At 43.2% G+C, this 14,925-nt stretch overlaps 1 protein-coding gene across 2 annotated transcripts in view; it reads left to right on the top strand.

Annotated features, from left to right (window-relative positions):
- Positions 1-6,806: 6,806 nt before the first annotated feature.
- Positions 6,807-14,925, top strand: part of RPAP1 (RNA polymerase II associated protein 1) — a 61,384-nt gene continuing 53,265 nt past the window's right edge. Inside the window, exons 1-4 of one of the 2 annotated variants that reach the window (XM_075193056.1) lie at positions 6,807-6,903; positions 8,445-8,655; positions 9,946-10,094; positions 11,305-11,397. In XM_075193056.1, coding sequence (XP_075049157.1) covers positions 8,466-8,655; positions 9,946-10,094; positions 11,305-11,397 — 432 coding nt within the window. In that variant the 5' untranslated portion in view covers positions 6,807-6,903; positions 8,445-8,465. Of the gene's footprint in view, positions 6,904-8,444; positions 8,656-9,945; positions 10,095-11,304; positions 11,398-13,423; positions 13,504-14,925 lie in introns of those variants that run through there. The other variant, XM_075193057.1, reaches the window with a different exon arrangement.

The raw sequence follows: 14,925 nt of genomic DNA, 5'->3' as shown, positions 1-14,925 counted from the left end.
GCACAAGCCAGTTTCAACCGTTATGTAGAAACGGTCTTTGACTTAGCAGGTCTGGTCTAAGCAGCAGTCGCCACGACTGACTCACCACCATGAAGACCAAGCCCTACTTAAGGTCCCTCGGAAGACATACTATCGGATCATTTATGGATAGCAAATTCAGATCTCGGATAACCATTATATCCCGGCTTCAGGTTACTATAGTAACACTTATATTACGGTTATCCAATTGGAAGTTCGAGGGAGGAGTTATAGACATTTAAATCCCTCCATTGGTTCACTTTGAGCCTCGTCACTTGTTAATATGAACTTACTTTTTAGTGATTGGAGATAGTGGATATGATAGAGTCTCTCCGTATTGGCGAGTATTTATGTTTATTTCTCATGTCCTCTCATGATTGGTTAATCCACCATTGCCATATTGTAATTACCGCCCCCACTGACGGTATTTAAGAGCTGTCAGTAATCACCGCATTATTCAAAGATTAAGCATACTCAGCGAAATGCACGTCGGCGTCTCGCTGGATGCTTTTGCCTATTGATTTAAATTTAGAAGGAGAAACTTTGCACAGACTGATAGGGTTTGCTCATTATGCCCAGAGCTAGTGGAGCATTGGACAGGTAGATAGCAATTAACCTCCCATATGCGATTGTGGCCGTGGGCTGTTCAGCTTCCCAGCATATGTCTGGATTTTGTGGTGGTGCTCTAATTTAGGAGCTACGATTACCCCTCACCTACCAGATCTTTATCTGCATACCTCGATCTATTTACAGGGCAGGTTGCCCCTCACAAGTAACAATTTGGAGCTATTTCCCTGACTCTGTGCTATTCCCAGTATATATATATATATATATACACAACTAAGGCAATTTAGCATTCAGCTAGTTTTAATACACTGCATTTTAATATGTTACATATCTCGCTGTTTTAATGTAATAATAAAAGTTATATTTTAATTTGATTCCACTGCATCATTTATGATGTTATAGTGAGCTTCAGTGCACCCAAAATTATTTAGGTTTCTTTTTTACTCTGATACTCCACATAAGCCTCCCAGGACTTAAGCTAGAAAGTCCGAGGAGCCGAAAGCGCAGAGGCATATATCCATACTTCAATCAGTCCCTCATCCTGGGCTGCCACTCCCAGATAGTCTGTAGCTCTCTGAATATGCTCCACCAATGGGAGCAATTCAGATCCCGTCTTGCCAGCTAACAAGCTCTCTGAAAGCTGCTCGGGCCAGCATTCCACAGCCTTGGTGTCACAACTTATCTGCTCCACACTAATGTGTTGCTGATTTCGTCTAACTCTGTAGAACTCAGCACTTCCTGGTTTGGGCAGTCACATGACTGCGGCTGGGAGGCGGCATAGTGTTTCAGCAGAGTATATAAACCTCACTCTGAGACTGTAGCAGTGTCAGAGCAACAAGTGTCTAAGCTTGTCTGACTACTGGTCCTTGTTTGGTTCCTGTGCTTTCGCTCCCCGAGTTGCTATCCTGTTCATTGACTATTCGTGTACTAGACTCTGGCTCCATCCTGACACTCCATCTGCTTCCTGATTCTACTACTGCATTGTCCTCCTGTGTACCAGACTCCGGCTCAGTTCTGACAATCCATCTGCCACCAGAACTTATTAACCATTTGTGTGCCTATTCAGATTCAGTTTCTCCGATTGCTGTCAATTGCTTCTTCCCTCTCCTACTGTGTTTAGTATCATGTGTTACACCTAGTGGCAGGTCAGGGGACTGCGACCTGCGGGTTCTCGGCAGCTATGTCCATTCCGCCTTGTGGCGGTTCTTGGTGAAAACCAGGAAATCCGTTAGACTCCGCACCCTTGTCGGCCAGCGCCAATCTAGGTTAACACAAGGAATCCTACCTCTGAAATTGTTACACTTGGTCACACAAGCCGAGGCCAAAGCGGACCATAAGGAGGCTCCTGCCACCACAAAAATGGACTTAAGGATGCCCTTGATCTTACCATTCATCCTTAAGCGTAGCTGCATTAGGAATTGAGATGGCAGTTGTCTGCACTACCTGTCTATCTTAAGAGTTGTTTTCCATTTACTAATATCCTCAAAGGGAAGAGGTTAACAGGACTGTAATCTACAGGACAGAGAAGGCTCTGCAGTCTCAGGGACTGCAATCTCTGGGAACTTTAACACTTGGGCCACAACCCATTTCAGCTCCTCCACCCCCTGATGTTCACAGGTGACTTCCTCCCCAAAGAGATAAAAAGATGGAGTAGTGGATTACATCATCCTCTCCAAAATGGAGTAAACCAAAACCAAGCTCTGTCCCAAACTCTCTAGAACAGTGACACAAGCCAGGTAGTCTGAGACTGCTGCCACTGGACCCGCAGGACCTTGGTTTGGCACTACAGGCACCGAACCAGCCAGATTGTTTGAAGAGCCAGAGGGAACCTGGAAAAGACCGGTCCCTAATTGGGAACAGACTAGCTAAGCAATCTCAGCCATAGCGTTGGCTAGTAATCTAGCCTAGTCAGATTCCGCCATGTCAGAACCGCAGGCCCCAGGCACACAGGGTATCTGGTAATCAGACTGGCAAGCTGCGCACAAAGCAACCGCACCCGACTATACAGAAAGCAATTCAGCATTGCAGCCAGCACAAGTAAACTTTGTCATAGAATTTACCCCAGCCTTAGCCCTCAAAGATCTCCCCCTATCTGACATTACAGACACAGATAGAAGAAAATGTCAAGAAAAGACAGAAGCAGCACACAATCAGAAAAAACTAAAGTGAGTCTGCAAGACAGATCTAGAGCCCAATAAATCTGATGGACTAACCACTTAGAAAACCAACCCCAAAACCTGGGACTTTACATATGGAAGGACAGAGAAGGGGAGTGCTGTAGCTACAAGATGGCTGCTGTTTTGGGGTCTGCATATGGAGAGTGAGAAAATACATGGGGCTAGATTTACTAAACTGCGGGTTTGAAGAAGTGGAGATGTTGCTTATAGCAACCAATCAGATTCTAGCTTTCATTTTGTAGAATGCACTAAATAAATGACAGCTAGAATCTGATTGGTTGCTATAGGCAACATATCCACTTTTTCAAACCCGCCGTTTAGTAAATATACCCCATGGAGTGAGACACCATCTGGGAAAGGGAAGAAGCATCTCCCCCAGGGCCCAGAACTGGATTGGTAGTTGTTCAGAAGGACAGCCCCCTCCAAAATGCAGTGCCTAGTTGGGACGCATATATACCCAGTTACCACATGAGCCAGCTCCCTAAAGTAAATATTAAGCCTGCCCCTATACTAAGTAGAAAGCCATTCCTGGAGCCCATTGCACGATACTCTGAGAGGTTAGCTCCCACCGTCCTGCCATCCTCCGGAGTCCCGTAAAGCAGTAACTGTCATTACTACTGTGTCTGCCTGAAAACCCTGCGCACAGCCTGCAGCAACTATGGCCGGGTCCTGTGTTGGGATTGGGGGGTAACAGTGGAAGCACCCCTTCAGTACCTCTAGTCCCTCAGTCAGATCAGTGCACAGCCATCCGTGCTGTGAGCCATGACACTGCAGTTACACAGTCCAGAGACCACTGAGGTGGCTCTGGAGCCAGTAACATAAACAAATAAAGAAAAAAAGAATAGAAGAAACAGAAAAGCAGTCCCAGTAATAAAAAAAACCCATGCCCTGCCAGGCTGGGCATCTAATATAAACAGAAGGCCTAACATGAGAGGGTTATAGAGGAGAAGGCGCATAGTTGAACTTATATGATATCTTAAAATGTCCCCACGATCGGTCCCTACACTAAATTCCAATGTTTCCCAGAGTGCCCCAAAGGATGCCTGAGAAATAACAAAATTTAAAGTTCTGGGTAAATGAGAAGACTGAAGTATGACACCTAAAAAAAAGTGCCTAGAAAACGGAATGTATTATTGTGTTTGTGGAGATTGAAAATGGGATTTTATTTTTGCGAGACTTTTATTTACTGTGTTCTGACAGAAACAATTATACTTATGGTCCTTTATCACACAAAGGGTGCCTACTCACCCGGAACTTTCGGTAGGCTCCCGAATTTCGTGTAGTCCTTCCGGACTCCCGGAAGAGTAGGCAAACCTCCTGGACCCTATAAAATGCAGAAATTCATGGCATTGAATAACGGGGGCGGGGCTTAATTGTGTCATTAAGCCCCACTCCCACTATTCAATACCTTGAATTTCTCTAATTTTAGTGTGGCCAGCGCTATAATGATACAACAACGTTGTAACGCCCCCTACTACCCTCTGTCACATGACCTGTACTCCGGGATCTCCCAGAGTACAGATTTAAAAAGTAGGCAAGTATGGGCATATGTGGTAAAAGCTGGTGGGCAGCGGTGCATGCAAGATAGAAAATTGTGGGCAAGGGGCCTGTAAGGTAAAATAAAGTAAGCAGGTGTCATTGAGAATGTCAGATAAAAGCTGCGAGTGTCAGGATATTGATAGTTGAGATGGGGCAGTGTGGGGAAGGATCACACATGCCCCCACTGCCCACATGCTATACTTACACATGTAACCATCTGCCCACATGCTTTACTCACACATGTACCCATCTGCCCGCATGATTTACTCACATATGTACAGATCTCTGCCCACATGCTATACTCACACATGTCCTCTCTGCTAATATGTTTTACTCACACATGCCCCCTCTGCTAACATGTTTTACTCACACATGTCCCATCAGCCCACATGTTTTACTCACACATGCACCCTCTGACCACATGTTTTACTCACACATGCCCCCTCTGACCACATGTTTTACTCACACATGCCCCCTCTGACCACATGTTTTACTCACACATGCCCCCTCTGACCACATGCTTTACTCACTTAAGTACCCCTCTGCCCACATGCTTTATTCACATAAGTACCCCTCTGCCCACATGCTTTACTCATATAAGTACCCTTCTGCCCACATGCTTTACTCACATAAGATCCCCTCTGCCCACATGCTTTACTCACATATGTATCCCTCTGCCCACATGCTTTACTCACATAAGTACCCCTCTGCCCACATGCTTTACTCACATAAGTACCCCTCTGCCCACATGCTTTACTCACATATGTACCCCTCTGCCCACATGCTTTACTCACATAAGTAACCCTCTGCCCACATGCTTTACTCACATAAGTACCCTTCTGCCCACATGCTTTACTCACATAAGATCCCCTCTGCCCACATGCTTTACTCACATATGTATCCCTCTGCCCACATGCTTTACTCACATAAGTAACCCTCTGCCCACATGCTTTACTCACATAAGTACCCTTCTGTCCACATGCTTTACTCACATAAGAACCCCTCTGCCTACATGCTTTACTCACATATGTACCCCTCTGCCCACATGCTTTACTCACATAAGAACCCATCTGTCCACATGCTTTACTCACATAAGTACCCCTCTGCCCACATAAGAACCCATCTGTCCACATGCTTTACTCACATAAGATCCCCTCTGCCCACATGCTTTACTCACATAAGAACCCATCTGTCCACATGCTTTACTCACATAAGTACCCCTCTGCCTACATGCTTTACTCACATATGTACCCCTCTGCCCACATGCTTTACTCACATAAGAACCCATCTGTCCACATGCTTTACTCACATAAGTACCCCTCTGCCCACATAAGAACCCATCTGTCCACATGCTTTACTCACATAAGATCCCCTCTGCCCACATGCTTTACTCACATAAGTACCCCTCTGCCCACATAAGAACCCATCTGTCCACATGCTTTACTCACATAAGTACCCCTCTGCCCACATACTTTACTCACATAAGTACCCTTCTGCCCACATGCTTTACTCATATAAGAACCCCTCTGCCCACATGCTTTACTCACATAAGTACCCCTCTGCCCACATGCTTTACTCACATAAGTACCTCTCTGCCCACATGCTTTACTCACATATGTACCCCTCTGCCCACATGCTTTACTCACATAAGTACCCCTCTGCCCACATGCTTTACTCACATATGTACCCCTCTGCCCACATGCTTTACTCACATAAGTAACCCTCTGCCCACATGCTTTACTCACATTAGTACCCTTCTGCCCACATGCTTTACTCACATAAGATCCCCTCTGCCCACATGCTTTACTCACATATGTATCCCTCTGCCCACATGCTTTACTCACATAAGTGCCCCTCTGCCCACATGCTTTACTCACATAAGTACCCTTCTGCCCACATGCTTTACTCACATAAGACCCCCATGCCCACATGCTTTACTCACATATGTATCCCTCTGCCCACATGCTTTACTCACATAAGTGCCCCTCTGCCCACATGCTTTACTCACATAAGAACCCCTCTGCCTACATGCTTTACTCACATATGTACCCCTCTGCCCACATGCTTTACTCACATAAGTACCCTTCTGCCCACATGCTTTACTCACTTAAGAACCCCTCTGCCCACATGCTTTACTCACATAAGAACCCATCTGTCCACATGCTTTACTCACATAAGTACCCCTCTGCCCACATAAGAACCCATCTGTCCACATGCTTTACTCACATAAGTACCCCTCTGTCCACATGCTTTACTCACATATTTACCCCTCTGCCCACATGCTTTACTCACATAAGAACCCATCTGTCCACATGCTTTACTCACATAAGTACCCATCTGCCCACATGCTTTACTCACACATGCTCCCTCCCCATCAGATTATTGCCCACATTATCCCTTCTTCTAACCTTTTTCTCCACTAGTGACTTCCAGCTGCATAGGAACAGAGATTTGCAGCAGCAGCAGCTGCAGCCTCCTGCACTGTGCACCATGTGACTGCGGTCACATGACCTGCTGATGTCACCACGATGTCGAAGGTACCTTAGCTGAAGGGATCTAGCCACTACCATGTGGTTTGTACTGAATGTCTGGGCTATTGTGGGTGAGTGATTGTGTTGCCGAAACCAAGCCTGAAAGATACGCAGAAACGCTAATACAAATGTTAAAGTACCAAACTCATAATTGAATATCTGTAAATTACTTTGCATACTTATGCTCTGTTTATATAGGACTGGAAAGAGAATATACAAAGCTGCAGGATTATAGTGTTAGTGAGTTTGACAGTTGTGGGTTATTAGTTTGTGCACGGTTATATGCTGTAACATAGTTACTTCTTATTACTGAACACTGACAGGAGATTCCTACCTTGATCGTTTGTATTTGTTTCATGTGGCACAACTAATTACAGTATAAATTATCCACATAACACATTAGGTGAATATTTTACAATAAGCATCTATCTAATGGGATACACATTTGAAGTATCTCACATGTATGTCATTTCCTGTAAAGTGAAGTCTGTATTTACCATTATACTTGTAGAGATGTCAGTAGTAACTACATGTACTAAACTTGTTTTCTCACGAATATCATATAAAAAAAACATTAATTTGCTCAAATAATTCTTGATAAGCGCAATGTTATGCTAACCATTTTATTCCAGAAATGTTTTCTTTTAATTTGTTTTTATGCTGTCCATATCTATTTCTGCTGACTGCAATTGCACATATTTTGATATTCACTTACAAAAGTATTCATTCTAGCTCTATGTATAACTAAGCAATTATATTTGTTTGTAAATAAGTTAGAGCATATTGAATAATCAACTTTAAAAAATATTTTCAATTTCATTTAGTATTATGGGATTATTTTGGTAATGCATTATTAAAGTGCATACTCTTATTTTTGGGAGGGTGTTTGTTTGTGCTGCTACCGATAAAGAAGTGTCCTGTTGAATTTGTAATTTATGTGTGATACAGCAACTTGTACAAACTTGAAGCATCCACTAAATTAATTAATGTATAAGGAGAGAGAGGTTAGATTCCAGGTTATTTATCGGTCTTCTGAACAGAGTTTAGTAATGCCATAAGACTAGTGAAGTATTTCTTTACTAAACCGTACTTAAGATGGGAAGTAACTGGTGAGGAAGTGATAGACTAATTTCTTCAATATTGCTGTTTTTAGTGCATTTAGCTGACAGATGCACAAGATCCTACTGCCTGGTTTATGGGACTGGTTCAACTCAAGTTCTTGAGCACCCATATTGAGCAATACCTATTTAAACTGGACACACAGCTTGTGATATCACAGCTGACATTGGACAATTGACCTCATAACTCAATGTCAGTGAGCCCAAAATGACCACAATGCCAAAGAAATTGCTGTCAGCAGATGACCATTGTTGGCATGTGTTTATAGTCATCTTCTGACTACACCAACATGCGCAATAAAACTTGAGGGGATTGGCCGCTCAACCCAAGAGACGAATGACTTTTTTCGTCCGATTTGGCGTGATATTGAACTTTGATCCTGTTGCACAACTCTTGTGTTGAGCACATTATTGCTCTGTGTATGACCACCTTACATGTGCTTTAATTTTGTGTTGCCATAAGAATATGCCATAATTCTTTTTCATTGTACCAGATTTCCTGAGATAAAGACAGAATGTTGTCAAGGCCAAAGCCCGGGGAGTCAGAAGAAGACATCTTGAACTTCCAGAACCAATTTCTTGCTGCTCGGGCTTCGGCAGCGGCGACGGTTGTCCGGAAAGCAGATAAGAGAAAAGGAGTTTCTGAGGGATCAAGTACGCAGACTGCTGGAGGAGCAGAAGCAAGAGATGTTGTGTCACTTCAGGGTAAATATTGATACGTAGTACTCCGTAGAAACAGATTGGGGAATTTGCTAAGTTAGTGAAACCTGATTTTTCTACTTCTTCAAACTGCAAAGTCTGCTCCCTGTGCTGTAACAAGTCCAGTGAATAAAATGGGCATTTGTTTAAACATCTAAAAACCTAATATGACAGTGAATTAAACATGTGTTGAATCTAAACAAATTTTACATCTGCCATGTTACCAGTAGTTACAAAAATAAACTGCATGCTGAAGTATCTGATTTCACTGTCCCAATATAACGATGCATATGTGTTGTAAAATACGTTTGGATGATGACTTCAATTGACCTGACCTGTGTATGCGGCCATCTTCTGTCTCTCTAACATGCCTAACATGCCTTATTGTGATCTGGTCTTTCATTGCTCAGGCCAAGTGGCAACTGTGGTCATCATTAAAACCGCAGAAAGGCTTGGAGGGCAGATATATCAAGCTAATAATACCACTTTCACATTGCCTGTAATTTCCTGGGTTTTTCAAGCCGGGTTTTCGCCATGTCAGAGCATCCCAGCTCAGAGACCCTGTTCACACTGCACCTTGGACCCGGGAATGTCCCGGGTCGACCCCATTCATACTGAACCCGAGTCTACCCTGGCAATAAGTGTGAGCCATCCCAAGAGAAGATTTGTTTAGCTGAAAATTAGTGAGATCATTTAAAGGGGACTTTTTTTCTTTTTTTGCACACAAAGATGAGGCCAAAGTGGGTGGTGACTGTTCACAGCATTGCTTTAATCATGGCCAGATCTGTTAGTATTATTCTATTTTATTATTATTTTATCTGTTAGTATTTTTGCTATGTTATAGTACACTGTTGCATCCTTTAAAGTGCCTGTGATCTGTATTTTGATTTCCTCCTTTCCTCTAATGGCCAGCAGCTCATGCACTTCTTCTTCTGGACAGTGTGCCATGCTTTCTCCTATCGCTCTTCTCTGCAGCATTGAAATTGCGTCATCCTAATCCCCCCAATCAGCTTCTTTATGTGAGACCTGGGTCACACCATTCACACTGCAGGTGACCCGGGACTGACACAGGAATAGCCAGGGATGCAAAAGTCCCAGGTCTAATATGACCTGGGATTTTGCAGTGAGCCACAATCCGGGTATTCGGAGCTCGCCCCAGCAAAAACCCAGGTTTTATAGGCAGTGTGAATGGGGTATAAGCTTGATCTTCATTTTGTGAAGCAGTGACTGAAGCTTTATTTACATAAACTCTCAAGGTCATCTAGTTATCACACTATCACATCTTTCTCATTTCAGATTTCAATGACTTGCCACCAATTTTGACACCTGGGCCAACTAAGAAATCAAAAGTTGCTGGAGCACGGGTCCATTTTGCTGAAGAAGATCCAGAAGACATATTGGACTTGCATGACCACCATATCACAGCTGTCATCTCACAAATCATTGTGAGTCTTTTCACACTTGCTATCTTGGTTTACTTTCTAGACTTTCTTTTGTTAAAATAAAATTATTCATTTCCGTTTTGATATCCGTTGTACAGTTTGATATCTTTTCACAGTTGGGATGACTTGGAACATTATGGGCACAATTACTTCCTATCTTATAAGTTGAAACTATCTTTCAAGTCCTTTGTCTGATGGAGGTTTTAACGATTTATGTCAGTTATTCACTCAATATAATATATATAGAGAGAGAGAGAGAGAGATATCTCTACAGTTTTTTTTCTGCGTATTTGAAGTATACAAGTTCATTTCTAAACTGTTCTAGCAACACATAGGCCTTCTCGGCCTTTTGGCTAAGATCAAGTGCAGTTGTGGCAGAGATGCACTTGGTCCTCTGGCCAGGGGCTGGGATTGCTGCTTTGAAAGCCTGGGACAAATGTGCCTCCGGGAGTGGCGACCCCGGTGGTGCCATAAATCACTGGTCATAGCACCTTAAACACGTGATTAGATTGGCACCCATGCACTTTTGACCACTTTCTTTTAAGCACTCGCTCTATTCTTTGCCCCGACCTTATGGCTGGGCGAGAAAATTTTTATACCAAGCCCAGCCATTAGGCTGGGGCCGTACCCACTCGGCACTATTTATTTTTCTTCACGTTTGTCACTTTTTCTTTTGTGTTCACGTTTCTGGATTTTATTGGGTGCGGGTAGGCCCTTTTGGGCTCCTGTCCCCGAGACGATCGAGGGGGGGTTGTGTGGCCCTTAGGTTCCAGCCCCCCTGATCACCTACGTAGGTCCTCCCCTTAGGGGGTGGACTAGTTGTTGAGCCCTGGGTGAAGCTTCGGTGGATCGCAGGGGCTAAAGGGACCCCCATAGCCTCGCAGCGAAGGGGGTCTGAAGACCCTTGCCCCCTAAGGGACCTTTTTGGTTCCGGGGGTCGGGGACCAGGGCCCTTTCTTTTTAAAGAAGGGGCCAGTACCGTACCCCTTGTGCACTTTTTTATGGTTTTACACCTTTTTTGGGCACATTGGGTTTTTGATTGCACGTTCCCAGGCTTTCAATAAAAAAAAAAAAAAAAAAAGGTTAGTTTTGTATTCATTCATTTATTTCATCTAACCACTGACTTTTCTAGTTCCCATTATTACACTATGTTTTTTTGTGTGTTTGTTTTGTATTTTCTTGTGACCCTTTAATGTATTACCTATGATTTCAGGAGCGGGACACAAGTACTGCCACCATCACAGCCCCTGTTCCTACTGGAGAGCCGTTTCCTCGCGTCTTTCACAGATCTGAGATACCCAGTGTGGTGAGAGAGCTTCTCTGCTAATCAATGCATCTTCCAATAATTTCTTCACTGCAAAAAAGTTAATTTTATCTCAACTGCAACATATATCTGATTTGTTATTTACAATACCTAACGAAATGCAACTTGACAGGGAAAACTGTATCATTAGCATATATATGTATAAAATATTCCATACCTTACCAAAATATAGCTTTGTAAATTGTATGCTATATTTTAACAGTTGTCAATTTGAAATTGGCTTTTTTTGATCAACTATATGCTATTTACTCATTTTAAAATGTAAGTAGTGCTAATCTGTTACAGTGACAAACAATAATATATGTAAACAAATAAATACCTAGAATAAGTATTCTTATATTATGTATCTTCTACATATAGTTGCAATTTTCTTTTAGAGGCTAAAATACACCTACTTTCTTTCTTATTGCATTCACAAGTATATATGTAGTTTCTATTTTTGACGGTACCATAAAAGTTGTATCAAAGCTGGATCTCACCCCTGTCTTGTATATGAGAGTCACTGGCATTAGGCAGTAAATACAGAAAGGTATGGGTATTTTTATATACTATTGAAACAGGAGATGTTAAATTATTATGACGGGTGTACTTGACTGATGTCCCAGTACCTTATTGTATTCATTCTCCATTGTCTCCTTGTCTGTTTTGTCCATTATGTAACATTTATTGGCTAATCAGATCGTTGGCTACGTAGTGAAAATTATAATCGTACCATTGTATTGTTCACGGCATTGATTGCTAGAAAGGACAAGGCTGCATGTGACAGTGTCATGATGTGAGTAGGGGAATGGAGACAAGCAGGAAGCTACAAACTGAGATTAGACGAGGAATGACGGACGCACAGAGTAGTACAAGGCTAATGCCACTTGGATGGTTGTAATGTCAAATAACCTGTTTATGAAATGAAGTTCATGCATCTTGTTGAACTTGTAGCACTTTAAAACTTGGGCAGAAGCATTAATGTTAAATCTTTTGTTATTCATTTGCTACCAAATGGCACAAATTTTCTAATGTTCCTAGGACGCTCTCCTCAATTCTCTGTCATTGAAATCTGCAGCATCTTACATCCTGCCACAAAAAGACATTTTTCAACAGTGGTGCCATTATCTGCAAATACATGATCCAATGACATTGTTTCCTTGGTAACTATAAAACATGATGGATTTCTTTGTATGCCCAGCAATGACAGCTCATTAGTGAGGAAACCATTGGAGAGCCTGCTGCAGCCACTTCTAATATCATTAATATCCCTCAATTCCAGGTGTTGCTAGGAATTGGTGAAGTCACTGCATGCATTAAACAATTATTTGCATTTACCTGACACTGTTGATCTTGAAACTATTTAATAAAGGAACGTGTAAACTAATCTCTAAAGAGCACCTATCACCTACACATAATTGGAGGAGGAATTTTGTGGGCAGCGCCAATATTCGTGAGAATGTAGCCTATTGACTCCGTAGGAACCAGTGGTCTTGCAGATTCCTGGGTTTGCCGAATATGTTGCTTGTTTAGAACGCATGCCTTCACTCTGTCTAGGTAACGAATATACATTAAGAGCAAAACACCTACAATGCATAACTTGTTCTTGTATCTCCAAAACTCATAACATAACACTTTGTTCTTTGTAATTCCTTACTTCACTTTTTGTAACTATCTATTATGTGCCTTTATTTTATCACTCATGCTCCCTTTTAAGGTGAGTTTTATAAAGACAAAAAACCTCATATGTTCGTACACAAGAAATAGCTCCAACCCATTTGAAACATGACTTTTCTCTCTCCTACCACTGGGGGACACTGCCAGACATTGGGGTATAGTAGTGGGATTGGGAGTTTAGGCACTAAAAACTCTATGATTTTTACTCCCCTCCTCTGTTATGCCCCTCCTCTCCAGTAGATACCTCAGCTTTTTTTTAGTGCCTTAGGAGTTAGGCCAGTTTGGTATAGACTCCTGCCTATACTTACTTTAGTGATAGTTTGTCACGTTTTTTTATTTTATTTTTTCTCAGTGGTGCTTCGCGGGGATCGATCCTAAGTCCCAGAGAGGGTGAATAGTCCTGGGCTTCCTTCACCCTGATCCCCGCGCAAGGTAAGAAGTGGCTGATGCCCAGGTCTTCCTTTCACCTGTCTTGCCGGCAGTTCATCCCCTAGAAACGAGCTATTAGCTGTTGGTAGCGCCATTAGGGCTTTAGGTGCCCACGGAGGTAGACCTCTTCAGCGGGCCACGGAGATAGGTCGCGCGGGGGAGATCCAGGATCCATCTCTCCCCGCCGACGGACTAGCCGGCAAGCCCCCTCCTCCATACCCCCACCTCCCTGACAACGAGCAGCGGATGTCCGTTAGCGCTCCCTCTATTATAGAGAGCGGCGCTGCATGAGGAGGGCAGAGATTACACACGCTAGCCTGGGCACTGTAACAAAGCGTGTTGTGGAGCAGTTACCGACAGCCATATTATAGATGAGCTGTTTGGTAACTTAGAGAGGAGCAGACATTTTTTTGTTGAGGGCGGAGCTGGAGGAGAACCTTCGTTTCCCGCACTTCTCAGGATCCTGCACAGCGGAGTCGTCATTTTAAGCTCATATCGAGCAGCTGCATGTCGCTTCTCTCCTCTCATTTACCTCTTCTGTGACTGGTATCGTTAAATCCTGTGTTTGTTTGTGTACAAAAACATTTTAAACATTCATGGTTGATTGTTCTGCCTAGCGGGAGAGGTTAAAAGTTACTTTGGGGCTGATTTGTACCCGGGTATATAGATCTGGCTACAAATTGTGTATTGCTGTATTCTGACATTAACTGTTTATAACTAGACAGATAAATGATTATTGTCTAATCAGTTTATACTGTATTTAACCAGTGATGTCTAACAAGGAGTCCTCTGACAGAGGATCCTCTGGAGGGTCTGCATTGTTTTTTACTTGTGCCATGTGTAAAGTAAAACTCCCAAAAGGACAAAATGACAAAGGTGCCCTTTGCGCTGCTTGTGAGGCCGGATCTCAGGAGCGTCCCGCCCCAGTTCAGACACCAGTAGCCATGGTGGTAGAGCCGCCTTGGTTTAAATCCTTTGCTGCAACCATGGAGAAGTTTACTACTGTGATGTTACAGGCTGCAGAGGTACGTCAGAATGTTGTTACAGACTCTCAGGTATCTCTCACTGCAGGGCAGCGCTCCACACATGTAACGGGGGGGTGACCAGATAGAAAGTGCAGGCACAGAGTTCTCTGACTCAGAGTGATGATCGCCTACTTGCGGTCTCCCACAGAGCCAAAAGGGCTTCACTGGATGTAAACCAGGGTGGTAGCCCAGGCTCAGATATCCCATCAGATGAGGATGGGGATGTAGACTTGGATACTCAGGAGGAAGACTCACTGAGTATTATGACCACCTCAGTGGGTAATATTGAAAGTCTGGTGTTAGGTATTAGGCATAGCCTTGGTTTTGCTGACCCTACACCCTCGGCTCCCTCAGGTTTCTCCATTTTCAAAAGGACTAAATCTCAGGTTATGTCTTTTCC

This window comes from Mixophyes fleayi, chromosome 12 (genome assembly GCF_038048845.1).
Source record: "Mixophyes fleayi isolate aMixFle1 chromosome 12, aMixFle1.hap1, whole genome shotgun sequence".
NCBI classification, from domain to species: Eukaryota; Metazoa; Chordata; class Amphibia; order Anura; family Limnodynastidae; genus Mixophyes; species Mixophyes fleayi.
This window is presented reverse-complemented; position numbering and strand designations above follow the sequence as displayed.